Here is a 19,265-nt window from a genome sequence, read left to right on the forward strand (position 1 = left end):
CACGTTGAGGAAGGTACATTTTACAGGTGGGTAAATTGAGGCATGGAATAACTGAATAACTAGTTCAAGATCACAAATGCAGTCAGTGGCAGAGTTAGGAAGAATACCCTGATATTTTGGATCACAGTCAACCAGTTCCAACCACTGTCCCTACACTGTCCTTCCCTAAAGAAGAGGTAAATATGGACACTATGTGCTTCTCACAGGTATTGATTTCTGGAAACTCCATATAGTATTACACATTCATAGATTCATACTATTTCCAGAAGGGACCATTGTGGTCATCTAGTCTGACCTCTGTGACAGAGGCCATAGAATTTCCAAAATAATTCCTACAGCAGATCTTTTCGAAAAACATCCAATCTTGGTTTTAAATTGTCAGTGATGGAGAATCCACCATGACCTCTAGTAAGTTGTTCCAATGATTAATTACACTCACGCTAAAAAAATTACCTTATTTATAGTCTAAATCTGTCTAGCTTAATCTTGCAGTCATTGGATCATGTTATACTTTTGTTGGCAAGGTTGAAAGAGCCCATTATTAAATATTTGTTTCCCATGTAGATACTTGGGTTACTTGAATACAGTATACACTTACCTTCTCTTTGTTAGACTCAAAGAGCTCAGTCTATTTAGCTTATTACTATACATCAGGTCTTCTAATCCTTTAATCATTCTTGTGACTCTTCTCTGACACTTGTATTCTTCAATTTATCAACATCCTTCTTGTGGATCTTGTGGACACCAGAATTGGATACAGGATTCCAGCAACCCTCGCCCCAGTGCCAAATAGAGGTAAAATAACCTCTCTAATCCTACTTGAGATTCCCCTATTATGAAGGGATCACATTTGCCTTTTTAGCCACAGCACCACACTGGGAGCTCAGGTTCAGATGATTATCCATCACACCCCCCAAATCTTTTTCAGCATCATAGCATCCCCCATTGTGTAAGTAGATTTACATTTAGCCGTATTACCACACACATTGTTTGCTTGAGTCCAGTTTACCAAGCAATCCAGATAGCTATGAATCAGTGACCTGTGCTTTTCATTATTTACCACTCCCCCAATTTTGTGTCATTGGCCAATTTAATCAGTGATGACTTTGTTTTTTCCAGGTCATTGATAAATAGCATAGGGATAAGAACAGATCCCTGTGGATCCCACTAGAAACCCACCTCTAATGATGATTCCCTATTTATGGTTAGCCACCTTTTAACCCATTTAAGGTGTGCCATGTTAATTTTATGTTTCTAGTTTTTTAATCAAAATGTCTTGCAATAACAAGTCAAATGCCTTACAGAAGTCTATTACATCAACACTATGACCTTTATCAACCAACTTGTCATATCATCAACAAAGATACCAAGTTAGTTTGATAGGATCTATTTTCCATAAACCCATATTGACTGTCATTGAATATATTACACTCCTTTAATTCTTGATTAATCGAGTCCCATATTAGTTACTCCATTATCTTGCCTGGGATCTACGTCATCCTGTTTACTCTTTTTAAATATTGTCACTACATTAATTTTCTTCCAGTCTTCTGGAACTTCCGTGTTCCAAGACTTATTGAAACTCACCATTAATTGTACAGCGAGCTCTATAGCCTACTCTTTTAAAACTTTTGGATGCAGGTTATCTGGACCTGCTCATTTAAAAATTTCGAATTCTGTTTAACATCATCCTGAGCTAAAATGGAAAAAAATTTATCATATGATATTATTACAGCATCTGTTTTCCCAAATATAGAACAGAAATATTTATTGAACCTTTCTACCTTTTCTGCATTATTATTGATAATGCTATGGTTTCCATCTAGTAATGGAATTTTTTTTTCCTAATATACTTTAAAAAATTCTTCTTTTCCTTACCTCTGCTGGCCATAGATTTTTCCTTGTGTCCCTTTGCTTCACTTATCAATTTTCTTCAATTACTAGCTTTTGATGTATAGACATTACTATCAACTTCCCTTTTCTTCCATTTATTTATTTTTTGTAGCTGCCTTCAGTTCCCTTCTAAACCAGGTAAAGTTTTTTTGTAACCAATATGGCCTTTTTTCTCAGTTGTAGGATTGTGGTTTTTCCCTGGTGTTGGTGGTCTGTAGCAGACCCCAACTAGTACCCCATCTTGTGCTTTATCTGTTAGGACATTGATCTGTAAGCATTCCAGATCACTTTCTTCTGAATTGTCTGAGGCTCAGAAAAAGGTAATAGCATTTTTGACACAGCGTGCCACCTCTTTTACCCACTTGAGCCTTCTTAAATGGGTTATAACCATTGATTTTAAAATTCCAGTCATGGGAGTCATGTTGTCCCAGGTTTCAGTAATACCAACTCAATCAAATTTATGTTCATAATGAGCAATTCCAGCTCCTCTTGTTTCTTACTCACACTCCTAGCTTTGGGTATAGGCAGTTAAAGAATTTCTTCTTTTCAAGTCCTTTGGTTCCTTGATTAATTTTGTTCTCGGCATGCCAATTTTGTGCTGAGTGCTCATATCGTCCCTCTTTTTTCCTCCCCTTGTGTTATTAGTTTAGCTTCCTCCTGACTCTTCTAACCAGTCTGTCCTCAAGAAGATTGATCCCATTTCTGCTGAGCTGGGGCATGACTAAGAAGAGGAATTGTTTGTAGTTACACTAGCTAGTCTAAAAAATTCCTGGGTTATCGTCCCTCATGCTTCAGGGAGTGACAGGGAGTGACATTTCTCCACATAGTGTATCATTGTCATTAACTCAATTCTGGAAGTTTTAAACCATCCCCTCCGGTACCCAGGATTGACCACTGCTGGAGCCAGGATATCAGGCTGTTCCAGTCTAGCATTTCCTGTCCTGGTGCTACTAAGCCTCGGCTGAGCAGGGATAGGCTCTACACATTCTTATGTGCCTCTTGTGATTCCTTCATTACAATGACAAGTCTCCAGCGGTCTCCTTGGGGACCCTCCTAAGCCTGATTGACTTTTCAAGCTGTTCCCACTTATTGATCTTCTGTCTGGGGGGAAAAAAATCCAACAAGTTTATTCTCCTGGCTGAGGCATTTTGTGTTAGATGAGTCTCCGAGTGCTGTGCATGAAAGATGACGGGGAAAGCTTTACAAGAGGGAAATTCAGTCTGAGAGAGCTCTTCCTCAAGCTCCCATGGTGGGATAGATAGACACACTGGGCCCCAAGCTTCCATGACAGGATAGATGAATACATGCTGTTCAGCGGTAATCGCAACTGGTGACTCTGAGGGATTCAGAGATAGGACAATTTTATACATACGGGGTTTTTTTGTACTAAGACAGGTCTTTTGCCAGAGATCCTGTTTCACTGGGAAAACATTATGTGAAAAATTGATGAATTGCACCCTTCTCAAGGCTACACTGGCCTGGGATGTATCTATGGGTGTTCACAGCTCCAGATTCAAAAGTTGGGCCTCCCCCGTCACTTGCAGGCTTAAACTTCTGCAATGTCTTATATGTTTTTCAAAACGTTCACAAAGTCCTGACAATCCCTTGTGAACATAGTACTCTCTGCAAACTCATGTTGCCCCAGGGTGCAGTGGGACAGAAACTCTGCTGGAGTAAATTGCAATAGCTTCACTGATGCCATTCCCTTGAATTCGGTGGAACTACGCTGATTTAAAAAAACTGGAGATCTGGGTCTTTATTGTTAGTTGTATCATAGGGGCCTCAACTGAGATCAGGGCCTAGTTGTGCTGGGAGATGTACGTAGAGTAAAAGAGAGTTCCTGCCTCAGAAAGCTAATCTAAATAGATAAGAGTCAAAGGAAGGATTATGATCCCCATTTTACAGATGGGGAACTGAGGTACAGAGAGATGAAGAGACTTGCCCAAAGTCTGTGATACGTATGTCTGTGTCTGTCTCCTGATGAGCATCAAAAACTTGGGTGACAGAATACCTCACCCTTCCCTCATCCTGGGACCTGGCCCGAATACCTAACCTCATCTAATGCCACGTATGTCTAATGTTCCTGTCTCCATGGTATTCAGATCAGCAGAGGCAGTTCAACAGCACCTAGAAGAAACTCAGGTCCAAATTGTATGCCCAATGAGCCACAGTCACATGGTACAAGTCCCTAGCATCCTCCTCATCAAAGCTACTTCCACCATGGACACTAGTTGACACCCATTAGCAGCCTCAGCAGAGAAGCCAAGGTTTGAATGAACTATCTTCTCTAGCTGGTGATCTCTGTAGGTCCGTAGCACATTGTCAGGGCTCCTTGCACTGCTGTTGCTTGGGCTCTACCTGTCCTGGGGATAAATTGAGGTCTCTACCATCCAGGGTGGTGATTGTATCATGTTTCACCAGCACTAAAATTCCTTGTCTGGCTATTGCTCAGCTCTGAACCTCCAGAATGCCCAAGGTTGTGCCCCTAATCGCTCCTTTCTCAGCCCCACTTTAAGGGAGTTTCGATTTATATACCCTTTATCTGATGGTCTTTCATTAGTGCTACAACGGATTCTCCTTCCATGACCACATTTAAAGCAATTTTCTCACACCAAAATATTTCAGATTTAAATGATAAATTGGCTAAGGGAATCGTTAGGGCAGCATTTTCAAAAATAGTAATAAAAAGAGGGGGAAAAAGCCCTTGGAGGGACAATGTTTCTAATTAATAACCTGATTAATTAATAGAGGGTTGTCATGAAAATTTCCTTTTATCCTTCAGGGTTATTCGATTATAAAGCATCCTCTAGAACAAATATCCTGAGTGTGCCATCAGGTCACCTATGTGCTGAAATTAATAGTGTGTTTGGAATCAAGTCACTAATGCTGTCTGCCAAGGATGCGTAGACATAAGCCCTCAAAAATTAAAACACATCCGAACTGCAAGGAGCATAAACATATCAACCCTTTAAAACCAAATAGACAGAGAGTGAGTAATGACGAACTGTCATTGTTCATATCTAAGTAATAACAATAGTGGCCAGAAGAAACGGACGAGAGGATCCTTCCATAATAGCAATATGAGCTGGAACTTCCTAGCTCTAGGTTTTTGGTTCAAATGCCCCATGCCACCAGTCTAAAGAGAACGACAGTCATTACCGTCTAGCAGTGTTTCTGCGGCCAGTGGGAAATGAGCGGATAGCTCCGGTGTTGTCTGAGTGAGAATTGGCACTGATTACAGCCATCCAGGGATGAATCATTTCCTGATTCCCTGTTCTGTTCATTCCCTCTGAAACACCTGACATTATCCACTGTTGGAAGACAGGATACTGGGCTACATGGGCCATTGGTCTGACCCAGTCTGGCCGTTCTTATGTTCTTATCCATGGGGCTGCACAGGGTCAAAGCCCCAGTGTAGTCGGAGCAGGCCGCTGTGAGAGAGCACAGCTGCAGCATGCAGAGGTTTCAGGCAGGGTATAAGCTCCACTGATGCACGAGGCAGCCTTGCTTTGGCCACACTAGGGATTTGCAGCTGGTCACCAATGGCTGCCGTGGGGCAAATGCCCCGTGAGGAGAAGGTCTCTGTCCAACTCCTAATTGAGCAGCGTAATGGTGGCAAATTGTGCTACCCAGCACCTTGCTGGCAGGCTCAGCAGAGAAGCCAAAAGCCAAATCTCTTGTGCCCTAACATTGGGCACCGTGTTGCTCTTCCTGCTCTGATTGTGCATTGGGAGGAGAAGAGTGCGGGAAGCTAGGTCCTTGTCCGAAATGCTCTGGTTTCCTACTCGCCTGTGTTGCAGTGGGAGCCTCAGATTTTCTTCCCATATTTCCTCCTCTTGTGCCCTTCTTCACTCTTGGGGAAATTTCTCTCTCTCCTCAGCATCTGCTCTCCATCCTCTTCTCTGTGAAAATACCAAGGTGACGAATTTATTTCATCCCTTTGTGGTGCCTCCCTCCCTAGTAATAAATTTTCTTTGCCGTCTCTTCAGGGCCCCATTGTCTCCTTTTAATTACTCCTGCCGCTTGCGCGCCGAGCCATTTCCATGGTGTTTGCCATGAACCTCTGTGCACTCTACCTTCCATCCCCCACCTTCAGCTTTCCTTCCAGTTTGTTTTACACACTCAGCACTGTCAGATCAATTCGGTTTTATAACTTGGCGGGTTCTCTCGCTCTTTACTGAACAATGCAGGGAAAATAAGATGCTCTCTCTTTAGTAGCCATCTTGGCTGGAGGTGTTTTTCCTGGCTGGAGGTATTTTTCCTGGGACATACTGATTTCCCTCCTCCCCCCCCACACACCTTGGTAACTTCATGTGCCTCCTGGTGAATCCATTCAGGCCTTTCGTAGGGGCGGAAGGTCAAAGGAGCTTAGAATCCAGGCTATCTCATGTGTACGCTGTATTGAGAGGCAGTGTGACCTAGTGGATATGGCGATGGATTGAGAGTCTGGAGACCTTAGCTCTAATCCAAATTCTGTCACTAACTGGTTGTGACACACTAGGAGAATCACTTCGCTTCTGTCTGCTTTTGTTTACACCATAAACCCGTTGGGGGTAAGGACCGTCTCTCACCATGTGTGCATACAGCGCCTAGCACAGTAGACTCCTGATCTCAGTTGTGGCCTCTAGATGCTACAATAATGCATTGGGATCATCTTTATCTCTTGCATTCAAGCACACTTCCAGCACATTGCTTGGCATGGAGACTAATTTTAAGTGTAACGTATTTACCAATGTTGGAGCATCAGTAAATTCCAAGGAGGGACGATCTTGTGTTAACACTCAGCACTGGGATTCAGGGGACCCGAGTTTCTCTGCCTCGCTTTACCACCGCGCAACCTTGGGTAAGTCACTTAGGGCCAGATTTTTAAAGGCATTTACACACCTAAAGATGAAGAAAGATGCTTAGCCTGCATTGAGATCAATGGGAGTTACATCCCTAGGCATTTTTCAAAACCTCACAAGGTAGCCATCTTTCATCTTAGGCTCCTAAATAGCTTTTAAATCCAGCCCTTATTCTTTCTGTGCCTCAGTTTCCCCACATGTAAAATGGGTGTATAGTATCACCTACGTCTCAGGGGTGGCATGAGGCTTAATTAATTTATGTTTGTAGAGTGGATTGATGACCTTGGATGGAACGGGAATATATTTATTGTCATGACTTTATTTTCTCAAAGTAGCACATAGAGCAAAACTGTGACATCAGAAAAATACCTTCATGCAAAATTCTACCAAAAAGATCACTTGGGAAGCTGACACCACTCCGTTACTATGGCCCTCTCTGACATCCCCATCTCTGCTCTGTAGACCGTAGGTGGCACAGAGATAAACCTGAGTGGAATGGAGAGAAAACATCTCCTCTAGCTCCTGCTTTGGTCACAACCACTGAACAGCATCACAGTCTTAGGAAGAGCTAGAGCGTCACCTGTATTCTTCGCTGCCTCCGGCTCGGGTCGTTTTCCAGCTGCTGGCTTACTGCAGATGAATGAAAACCTGGAGATATTCTTCTGGCAGGATATACACAAACTCCAGGCGGTCACAGTTTGCTCTTAAGCATCAGCAACAGCTTCTGTAAAAGTTAAACCACCCTTACTAACGGGGCCAGGCTGAAGCTTCATACCTCACACCCAGGTCCGGATTCAAACTTTCCTCAAGATCTGATGTGTTTAGAGCTGGAGTTTCAGTTCATGCCCATCTCCGCCTCAGATGGGACGTGGGAAATGTTGCAGTTCCTTTTCTGGGACATAGCTGAGTGCAGCTTCTGAGCCCCTTACAGAGGGTGGGTCCAAAGCCATTCAGGCAGCCCATTACTGAGGGACCTTCTGAATAATCAAATCACTGGATTTATCCAGAGGGTCCCCTATTTTCCCAGAGGACAAGTAGAGATGGGCCGGTACAAGCAACACTGCTCAACCCTGGGCTGTAGAGACCACTTCTCAGGGTCAGACTCCTTGCCAAGGTGATCAAACTAAAGCCGCCAATTAGTGCCCACTGTGATGTGGACAGCTGTCTAATGGGAAATGAATTGTGACCACAGAGACCTGTTGTATTAATTTAGGGGAAATAAATGGGCTAAAGGTGTTAACATACCATGTCACTGTCCAGCATTAAACAATGTTTAACAAGGTTCGGGGCTCGGCATGCAGAGACCTCAGACTGCTTAGCACCAGGGCACAGACACCATAAAACATCCTTTTAACCTTCTGTTAAAGATACAGAAAAGAAGGAAAATAGGTAAAGCATTTGAAATGTAAAATATTAAGTAAGGCTTCCATTTTAACAACATCCTTCATCCTCTTTCCCTTTAGCTATAGAGAGTTTTGAGAAGGAAACCCCCTCCCCCCACGTTGTTTGACAGTCTCTTAGAGGGTATCAAAGATGATGATGATAACTGGCCTTTGGAGAAGAGAATAGGTTAGTTGTGATGGGCTGGAGAGGTCATTGCTGCTGTTAAAGTCCTAAGTTCCCTCTAAGCTGCATGGCCGCACAGCAGGCTATCAAGGGCTGTGCAGGCATGCAGCCACAGGGGCCTGGACTGGAGAGGGGAAATGTAGGGGGCATGCAGAGCTGTGGTGGGGAGAGGCGCCTCGCCCCCAGCCCTGGGCTGCTGTGGCAAGAGAGGGCTGGAGGGAGTCCTCTCTGTCTCTCTCTCTGCCACAGCCCCGGGGCAGCCTGCACCCCAAACCCCTCATCCCCAGCCCCACTCCAGAGGCCCCAGCCAGAGTCCTCCCCCCCATCCTGCACCCCAACCCTCTTCCCCAACCCTGAGCCACCCTCCCACACCCCAAACCGCTCAACCCCGGCCACATCCCACCCCTCTGCACTAGCGCTGAAACCCCTCCCACATCCCAAACCCCTCATCTCTGGCCACACCCTGGCGCCCACAACCCCAGCCAGAGCCACACCCCAACTCTCTTCCCCAGGCCTGAGCCCCCCTCCCACACCCCAGACCCCTCATCCCTGGCCCCACCCTCTGCCCCAACCCCGAGCCCCCTCCCACACTCCAAATCCCTCGGCCCCACCCCCACCTCACATCGTCTCCAGATTGGTGCACATAACAAAATTCATTCCGCACACGGATGTAAAAAATGAGAGGGAACATTGTCCAGTCTTAAAATCCAGTCTTATTAGGAAAAGCCCTGTTTTTTGATAGTCTCTTAGATGGTACCAAAGACAGTAATAACTGTCATTCCAGATGGCGTTTGGGACTCAGCTGGAGCCGGTAGAGATGGTGAGGGGTGGTGGTGGTGAGGTTATCTGGGTTTCTCTCTCTGGCCCATTCTGGTCAGATCACCTCTCAGCATCGGGATAATGAGGCCGGGGTCCCAGCAAAGAGCCGGGCTGGCAGCCATGATGGTGAAGCACACTCCAGTAGCCTCTGTCTGTTCTTCTTTTTCGTTCTTTCATTTCCCCACAAAATCTCATTCTTTCAGGACCCAAAAAGGGAGATGTGGGTTGAATAGTTGTCCATCAATTAGACTTAATATCTGACATGTCAGTTTTGGCTCATTAAATTCCAGCTCCACATATCCTGTTTTTAACAAGCATAATTTCAACACAGTCCTTGAATCATATATTTGGCCTTTTTGTTTAGACTAATTTAGAGTTATTCCACTCCCCTTTTGTATCTTTTCCCATCAACATTTGTTGTTATAGGTTATTATGCCTTTTTTTTTAACTTTTACATAATTTTTACGTTGAGTTTGCAGTTCGGGTACATTTGTCAGCCCAGTTGTCACAACCGACCCTGAAGAACCATCAAACAGAACAAATTTTGATCACTGCTAGCTTGTGGTAGGGCTTTAATCATTAGCCTAGTGGTAGAAGGCTCTATCCTATTGCCAAGCCCATGAGCCATCTAGTCTCCTTGCAAAGATTCAGACTGAAGAAGCACAGAGGATACCTTTGCTGTAAAAAAAACCCCACCCCAGAACAAAACAAAAACCCAGTGCTCCCAGACGGCTCATATCTTCTTCAGTTTGAACTATGAATCATAATGACTAATACACAATGACAGCCAGTTTTGCCTTGCCCATCTCCGCTGCACTGTATAAATTGAAGCTTATCAGCAGAGGTCATCTTCAAGTCTTGCAAACCTTTGGTGATTGAAGCTGTCATTAAGGGGAAAAAATTGCTTTGGTATCATGAGCCGGTTCCTTAGGAGGAACTTTTGCAGGGTTTTGTTTGGAGACCATGCACATTAAAGTGGAAAAATTTAAATCAGTGGAATTGAGGACAAATAAGAGCTCACCAAAAGACTTAAAGGTGACCTATTTGGTTTTTGACATTAGAGATTCAGGTCTTGCCCACCCTGGAAAGTGTTGTGAGAATTGGTAGAATTGTGATATCCAAGATACCGAGGAAGTGAGACTGGATGAATCGAGAGGGAAATTGGTTTTATTCAGACAGTTAGACTTGCTGACTTTTTTCGGATAACACCTATTTAGCTAAAATGCTTTGGGTCAAAGCCCTCCCTGCTAGGGAGTTGGCTCCATGTACCTACTGCAGCTAAGAGCTGAAAAAGCTCCCATTACACATGACTGGGTCATCCAACAGAAGGAGAGGCAACATGAGGCATCCTTGATATTTTGAAGTGGGGAAAAGAACTCCCAGGCCCCAGTGGGTGCAGGGGATTCATAGGTTCTAAGGCCAGAAGGGACCATTGGGATCATCTGATCTGACCTCCTGCATAACACAGGCCATAGAACTTCCCTGAGATAATTCTAGAGCAGATCTTTTTAGAAAACCACCCAATCTTGATTTTAAAATTGTCAGGGATTCAGAATCCACCACAGCCCTAGGTAAACTGTTCCAATAGTTAATTATTCTCGCTGTTAAAAGTTTATGCCTTATTTCCAGTCTGAAATTGTCTAGCTTCAACTTTCAGCCATGGGATCGTGTTTTATCTTTTTCTGCTATATTGAAGAGCCTGTTATTAAATATTTGTTCCCCTTGGAGATACTGGCAGACTGCGCCTTCTCTTTGTTAAGATAAATAGATTGAGCTCTTTGAATCTAGGACAGTAAGGCATGTTTTCTAATGCTTTAATCATTCTTGTGGTTCTTCTCCGACCCCTCTCCAATTTATCAACATCCTTCTTGAATTGTGGGCATCAGAACTGGACACAGGATCCCAGCAGCGGTCAGACAAGTGCCAAATACAGAGGTAAAATAACCTCTCTTCTCATACTTGAGATTCCTCTGGTTGTTCATCCTAGGATGGCATTAACTCTTTTGGCCACGTTGGGAGCTCATGTTCAGCTGATTATCCACCACAGCCTCAAATCACTGCTTCCCAGGATAGGGTCCTCCATCCCATAAGTATGGCCTGCAGTCTTTGTTCCTAGATATACATGTTTACAATTAGCTGTATTAAAGGGTTGGCTTGTGCCCAGTTTCCTTAACGATCCAGACTGCCCTGAATCAGTGACATGTTCTCTTGATTATTTACCACTCCCCCAATTTGTGTGTCACCTGCATAGGGATGCTCAGCAACACATCACTGGACACACTGGAACATCAGAGGAACAAACCAAGGGGCATCAAGGACGAAGCAGAGTGAACCATTGCACTCCGCAACCCAAAGTGGCCTGGGTCCTGTTGACTGCCAAGTCACAGAGCATTGATTGGGACTTTGAACAAATTCTCTCCCCTGCAGTAACAGTGACCCAGGGGGCTTGAGCACTGGTAGCTGTGCAATATCCAAATTGTGGAGGGTGAAATTCACCTCAGGGCAGTGGAGCAGCGCAAGGAATGTGCACCTCTCAGATCCCAAGTGAGTCTTAAGTGGTGCAGGGGGAAATATCACCAGGGTAGGAAAAATAGAGTGCCAATAGCCCACTGCCGCTGTGGAAATAAGCTGGGAGAGAGAATCATAGAATCTCAGGGTTGGAAGGGACCTCAGGAGGTCATCTACTCCAACCCCCAAAGAGCAGGAGGGACATACAAGGGGTGGTGGGACCACAACAGCATTGTGAAATGGGGCAGTGGGTCAGCTGTCTAACACGCCAGGTTCTGTGCATTTACTCTTCATTTTAAATGCACAGGTATGCATGCCAGTTACATGCAGCCCTCCGCGTCTCAGCCTCCCCAACTGGGTGGGAAGCTGGTGACCCTCACAGAGGGTTTCTATGACTTGTAAGTCTGGAGCAAGCGTTTCCTTCCGTCGTGCTCTCTGAAATTAAGGCCTGGCCTACGCTCTGGTATAACCCCGATTCAGCCACGGAAGGCCAGCAATGGGTGCAAATCCTCGCATACAGATGAGAGACAGCAGGATTTGCATTGCTCCTGCTCCTCTCTGTGCTTAGGGGCCATGGTGGTGTAGCTACAGGGATTTCAGGGCCACTGATGGGTGAACTGGGTCTATCCCTGAATGATGGTGTCAAGCTCTGCAGGGATCACTGCACATTTCACCACGTCCCCAGACATTCTTTCATTTCAGACAGAGACAGAGGCACATTCAGAGGGGACAGTAAGGGAAGGGGAGACAGAAAATGCACACGAACGCCATGACTCACCCCGCGGGGAAGAGAAGACCTCTGCTTACAGGGAGGCTCAGACACACGCACACTCCCAGCTAAACAAGTCGCAGTGTTTGCAGGTCTTCCATCCCCGAGGGGCTGATCCATATTTTATTGCCTGTTTCCTCAGCCGAATGGTTCAAGATGCAAACAAACAAAACCCCTCCATTTTCCTTTTCTCTCCCTGCCAGAGCATGGGCGGGGCGGGGTGGGAGACCCGGCCAATGGGACAGCTCTGCTGACGAGAGTCAGCTGGCGTAACCCTGTCCTTTCTAAAGAGAGGCTCATATCACCCGGCTCCTTCCTGGCTGTCCCAGGTGGGTCATTGTCTGCTCCAATATTCTCGCTCTCTCTCTCCCGCCACCTCCATTTCATTTGCCCAGGATGAGTGCTTGTTGTTGCAATATTAGAAGGTGCTGGCTCAGGCCCATTTGTCAGTAGGGTTTGTGAGGAAGCCCACACTCATATAAATGTGGGAATTGGATTGATTTCCTTAGGTGCTCGTTACATTGAGTTACGACTGGGCTTGCTAGAGGGAACTTTCTCACTCCATATTAGGTCCACAAGCCCTGCTCTAATACAGTTTGGGAGCAGGTGCATCATGGTTTAAATGCTTAGTAGCTTGTCAGGGCAGTTGAATCAAGCAGGTAATTTTCTCTCTCTTGCATTTTGACTACCATATGGTTACAGGAAAATCCACAAGCTCCAAATAAGTGACTTACCTTATAAATCTGCTTTTTCCAGGGGGAGTAAACAGATTTCAGTGCCATTATAGCGTCAAGGAAAGTTGATTGATTTGAATAGAGGGCTCATATGCCTCCCTTTACTGGATCAAAGCAATCGTTGTCCCTAGAAACCGGTCGATATTCTTCCTTCAATGTAATTTGCTTCAGCCATACAGGTGGCATTGGGCATGGTGTATACAAGGGTGAATGGACACATGGTACTTTGCATTGAGGCTTGTATTGAACAAGCCAATTATTTTTATGTATGTGTAACGCCAACAGCCCTTAGTAGTCAATGGGCAGAATTGAACCTGGGACCTCGGAAGCTTAGTGCATGAGCCTCTACCACATGAGCCAAAAGCCAACTAGCTTTTAGTGAAGGCTGTAGAGCAGACTTATTTTATCTCTCTCTCTTTTAAGTGGTCTAGATGGGACAGAACACCACACCAGAAGGTGTGTGGGTTACATAGGCTCCCCATAATACAGCAGTGAGAGCCTGTTGGAGCTTGCAGCCAGTGCTGCCCCCTGCAGGCCAGACCCCATCTTCCAAAATGGAGGTTGACCTTTGATCTCATCAGGCCCCCTCCCCATGCTTATATGACAATGACAGCTACTCCACACAGATCAGTCTGTCTGTCTTAGGGTTTTGTATTGCTGCTCGCCATCATAGTACATGAGCATCTTCCATATAAAATAGGTTCATAAGAGCCTAATGGACTCTGTGGAGACTCCCTGGTCCCTCTTTGGAGGTTATATAAAGCTCTGCTTTGGTAGCATATCCCAATCAGAACTGTAGCATGCAGATGTGCGAGGGCCTGTTTATCTTTCCTCTCTCTTACCTGGTGCACCATTTTGCTTTGGCGCTGGTGATGTCCCAACAGCTTTGTGTTGAGAGTGGATAAACTGGCCACTGCGGTGCAAACTGATGATGAGGTGTTCTGAGCAGATATGCCAAACCCAGGGGGCGGGGGGGGACGGGACACAGAAATTGGGTTTGTTTTTGTCTTAATTGGCTTGTGAGTTGTTTATTGGCTAATTTTTGGCTTGTAGCTTGTTGCTTCTCTTTTTTATCAGTTCCAGGCAAGATGGGCAAGTACGGGGATGGGGAGGAGAGAGTCAGGGGTGCACAGCGGGCCCACCACAGTCCCAGACTGCACGCCGGGGGGGATCTAGTCACATGGAGTGTTGGGGTCCTTAGGGATTGGCTTGTTTTGGCCTTGTTTTGAAATGGGATTAGCTTGATTTGGGGTTTATTGTGAAAGTCAGATGCTTATTTACCACATGAAAGTTGGCAACTTGTTCTGAGGAGAGCCGGATTTGGCAATTTTACAATTACTAAAAATATCATTTTGGGTTGAAATGAAAATGATATTTTTTTAAATTAATAAAATTGAAATTTTTTGAAAAAAATTGCATTTCAGGTCAAACCAAATCTTTTGTTATGACGAAATCAAAATGTTTCTTTTAAATTTTGAGCTTTTGACTCTTTTTTGTTTAATTAAAAAAAAATAAAATTAAAGGCAATTTTGAACCCAAAAGTCAATACAAACAAAACAATCAAAATATTTTTTTTGGGAAAATGTTGAAACTGGCTGTTTTGATTTTTTTTAACGTTTCTTAATTTCAAAATGAAAAATGTGTCAAAATGTCCACATATCTGTTAAACGTTCCCATGTCACTGAATCTGAATTTTTCTCAGGAAAAAAAAAATAGCGTGTGAAAATCCCCCCCCAAGCTCTAGTTGTTAGATTAGTGAGCGGGAATGTACAGCAGAATGAGCTTTTCCGACCTTTTACTGAAAGCCTGTGCCTTTCCTCTCATCGTCACAACTTCCACCATTGCTAATCATATTATTGTTATTCATCATTATTTATTTTATCAGTACAGTTATTTTCACATATCCAGTAGTTAATCCTGAATATAATTCTTTGTCGTACAGAATGATATTTAGGTAGCTATTGCTAATATTTAAGTATTATTGCTATTAGTTGTTGCTCTAGTCAATTTGCAGATCAGGAAACTGAGTCACGGGAGTTAAGAATCCTGACTTGTGCTTGAGCCGCTAGATTCACTGTCTCCTCCACCTGCTGTGTCTTACAATTGGAGTAAACAAAATCAACTGCTGTGTGGCCCTTTCAAGGCACCACATTAATGAAATCAATGGAATATATCCCATTCTGACTCTCTTTGGTCATTAGCTCAGCTATCCCTTGTGAAATGTATACAGTAAAAGCACCTCTGGGCACTGGCTGCTCTCAAGTGGATGGTCTTTGAACCATGGAAGTTGGAAATGAAGATGGAGATATCATCGTAAAGCCACCGTGGGCTAGATTCATGAAGAGACTTAGGTGTCTAAGTCCAGCATTCACAATACCCTCCCTCCCGCCACTCAGCTGCTGCTTAGCCCTGGAGGTGCCTAAATTCCTTAGGCACCTAAATTTTCACTGTTAATGTCCCCAAGGTGTCTAAAGTTCAGCAGCTGAGCACACCCAGCATAGTCCTTACCCCACCTAGTGGTTTGGTGCTTAACTCCCAGTGGGATTCACGAACTAGATGTTCCCCTGCCTATGTAGCCTTTGGGTCCTGATCTGGTAGGTATGCTGGGAACACGCCTACCCTGCACAGAAGAGGAAGAGCTGGCCCTCCGGATAAACTTCAGCTCAATGCAGTGGTTAGGGCAGTCTTTTGGGAGGTACAGATTCAAATCCCTTCTCCACATCGGGGGTGGGGAATTAAACCTGGGTCTCCCACGTGCTAGGGGAGTGCCTGAACTGGATTAAGGGTTATTAAGGCTCTACAGTCAATTGGCAGGGAATCTGAAGCAGCTCTGTTAAACTCTTTAGGGGAGCAATGCTATTCACTTTGGCACTGGGAGAGGTGCATGGCCCATTCCTGCAGCAGATGCGTAGGGATCAGAGTACTGATCACAGCACTCCCTGACACTTCAAAACCGGAACCAGTGACACTGAAATCATGATAACGAACACCTGTGCTACAGCTGGTATCAGAGGGAGCATACATCTAGCGAGTGCATTGCGTTCCTAAATATTTTCTATTCAAATATATATGGAGGAGGATGAAGGGGAAGGGGCGGGGTAGGAAAGGGACAGGAGAACATCCCAAGGCCACCAATCCTCATGCTTCAGGGCATAAACTGAGCAGTGATCACCATAAAGGGTCAGGAGGCAATTCCTTCCCAGGCCATGAATTTTGCACAGTTAGGTGCATAGTGAGGATTTTACATCCTCCCCTGAAGCATCTGGAATTGTCCACTGTTGGAGACAGGATAACAGACTACATGGACATTAGTTTTTTTTTTGGGGGGTGGGAGGGTGAAAACACAGAGAGGCAACAAGCAAGGGGAACAGATTCCAAATGCCCCCAGAGAGGAGGAGGAGAAAGCTGCAGAAACCCCTTTGTGATGGAAGCAGTGCTTTTTGCCAGTCACGAATGGGCAGCGTCGCCCCCAGATCATCTGCTGTCTCTTGTGGGATCTGCCTGAATCTCTCTACCTAACACAGAAAAATAAAACACCTGGCACAGATCAGCACGGGGGCGACAGAGTTTTCGAGATGGCAGTATGGATACATTTGATTTAGACATGAACTCAGTTGCTACGATGTGGATATGGATTTTGATCCCAATCTCTGGGGGAGGTTTTTGCTGTGGACTCATCTGTTCTATTTGTTTTAAACACAAATCATACGGGAGTGTCTGGGGTGCTGCGTGGGATCAGGGTATCATTCTTAGGAACCTACAGACAGCCCTGATCCTCCATTGAAAACCACCCGGGTGCACCCAGAATCAGTGGGGCTCTGCCTGGGCACAGGAGTTTGCCCACATGATTCTCATTGCAGAATGGGGAGCAGTAGATGTAGACACAGTCTCTGCCCCAAGGGCTCAAGGTCTTTCTCCTCTCCTTTCCATCCTCTACCTGGAATGAAACCTCAGGTTTAGGAACAAGAATGTGCAGCCTCAGGCATCTGGTCAGATGCTATTTTTCCTCCCCAACGTTTGAATAACCTTCTCTTTTCTTTTTGTCTCTTCTTCCCTGCAGGTCAACAGACTATGGCACTACCTATGAAAAGCTAAATGACAAAGTGGGCCTGAAGACCGTGCTGAGCTACCTTTACGTCAGTCCTACGAACAAGAGGAAGGTAAGGGAGAGCCATTGGTCTGGTAGCCATAGAAACAAAATTACCATGCTCGCTTCATTTGAAAAAGAATTCTGATCCTAAAGCAAAATCCAGCAGTAAATCCTCAGGCACCCAAGGACATGAATCTGGCCTAATTTACACGGGTGTAACTCGGTGAAGTTCAGTGGAATTACTCTTGATTTACATGGCAGTAATACAGATCAGAATCAAGCCCTGAATCTCATGCAGAAAGTGTCTAGTCTGTTGTTAGAGAAATAAGGGAGGTAAATTTACTTGCTGTTCTACCTCCAAATAAGCTGAATTCACACAAATGTTTTTGAGACACTTGCTTCTGCTGATTTCAACTAATGCACCTCTCCTTGCCTTATTATCAGCCACTTAGTATTGGAAACACCAGGTAAAGGACATCCCTTCCTTGCATTCGACGCTGCTTCCTTTTATGTTTCCCTCATTTAGCAAAAGAGTTGGAGGAAAAGCTGTAACTGACACCTGTGGCTGGTTACGTCACATCAGAGGGCTGATATGTGTGCGTGTGGAGCTGTGGGCTGGGACCCAAGCTTTGAGTGGAACTTGTGGGAGAGAACATGATGTCATAGCTTTCAAGCCTTCTGCCCAGGCTTCCCACATGATGCAATTAGAGCTGCAGCTGACTCACAGACCGCAGACGGAGCGTGACTACTGAGTGCTTTTTTATTTGAAGTCATCATTGTGGTGGTTCAAGGAACTAGCAGAGCCCTGGCACTTTTAGCTGCCCCTGGAAGTCAGACCAAGATTGCTCTAGCTAAATGCTTGTATCAGTATTGCATGTTAGGCAGGCTCGGAGACTATTACGTTTGATCATTTTCAAACTGCCTATCTCATGTCTCTCTCTATAGCTTTGCAGAGTTGTATTTTGCTGCTGCTATTATTTACTATTGTTTTTTCAATCACTGGTCAGGCCACAGAGGTTTCAGGCCTGATGTTTATTTCTCTGTCTGGAATCTTTATGACCGGCACATTTCTATAATAATCAGCCAGAACTACCGTACCCATATGTATATGGCAGCTTTTTCATTTTTTTCAAAGCAGAGGCTGAATTCTCGTGAAAATTGTCTTCACCTGGTCAATGTTCTGACTGAAATGGGACAAAGTTGTTTGCATTTTGCTGTACAGATTTTATCACTGCTGCCCCCACAAGGTCCCAGCTGTTGTGCTCGAAGGAGTCATTTTTTGAGAGTCCAACGGCAAGTCAGAAAGATGACAACTGGCCTCATTAAGAGACTTTATTCAATTGAGTATCAGAGGGGTAGCCATGTTAGTTTGGATCTGTAAAAGCAGCAAAGAATCCTGTGGCACCTTATAGACTAACAGACGTTTTGGAGCATGAGCTTTCGTGGGTGAATACCCACTTCGTCGGATGCAAGTAGTGGAAATTTCCAGGGGTAGGTATATATAAGCAAGCAAGAAGCAAGCTAGAGATAACGAGGTTAGTTCAATCAGGGAGGGTGAGGCCCTGTTCTAGCAGTTGAGGTGTGAAAACCAAGGGAGGAGAAACTGGTTTTGTAGTTGGCAAGCCATTCACAGTCTTTGTTTAATCCTGAGCTGATGGTGTCAAATTTGCAGATGAACTGAAGCTCAGCAGTTTCTCTCTGAAGTCTGGTCCTGAAGTTTTTTTGCTGGAGGATGGCCACCTTAAGATCTGCTATTGTGTGGCCAGGGAGGTTGAAGTGTTCTCCTACAGGTTTTTGTATATTGCCATTCCTAATATCTGTTTTGTGTCCATTTATCCTTTTCCGTAGAGACTGTCCAGTTTGGCCGATGTACATAGCAGAGGGGCATTGCTGGCATATGATGCTTGCGTATATATACCTGCCCCTGGAAATTTCCACTACTTGCATCCGATGAAGTGGGTATTCACCCACGAAAACTCATGCTCCAAAACGTCTGTTAGTCTATAAGGTGCCACAGGATTCTATTCAACTGAGTGTAATTG

The 19,265-nt window shown here is 44.8% G+C and overlaps 1 protein-coding gene across 10 annotated transcripts in view; it reads left to right on the top strand.

The window, feature by feature from the left end:
• The window catches only part of SORCS3 (sortilin related VPS10 domain containing receptor 3), a 522,792-nt gene that overhangs the window by 271,770 nt on the left and 231,757 nt on the right, over nucleotides 1-19,265 (top strand). For 9 of the 10 annotated variants that reach the window (XM_039481980.1, XM_039481984.1, XM_039481985.1 and 6 more), the window contains one exon: nucleotides 17,194-17,293. In XM_039481980.1, coding sequence (XP_039337914.1) covers nucleotides 17,194-17,293 — 100 coding nt within the window. Of the gene's footprint in view, nucleotides 1-11,647; nucleotides 11,667-17,193; nucleotides 17,294-19,265 lie in introns of those variants that run through there. The other variant, XM_039481987.1, reaches the window with a different exon arrangement.

Source organism: Mauremys reevesii, linkage group 7 (assembly GCF_016161935.1).
Source record: "Mauremys reevesii isolate NIE-2019 linkage group 7, ASM1616193v1, whole genome shotgun sequence".
Taxonomy (NCBI): domain Eukaryota; kingdom Metazoa; phylum Chordata; order Testudines; family Geoemydidae; genus Mauremys; species Mauremys reevesii.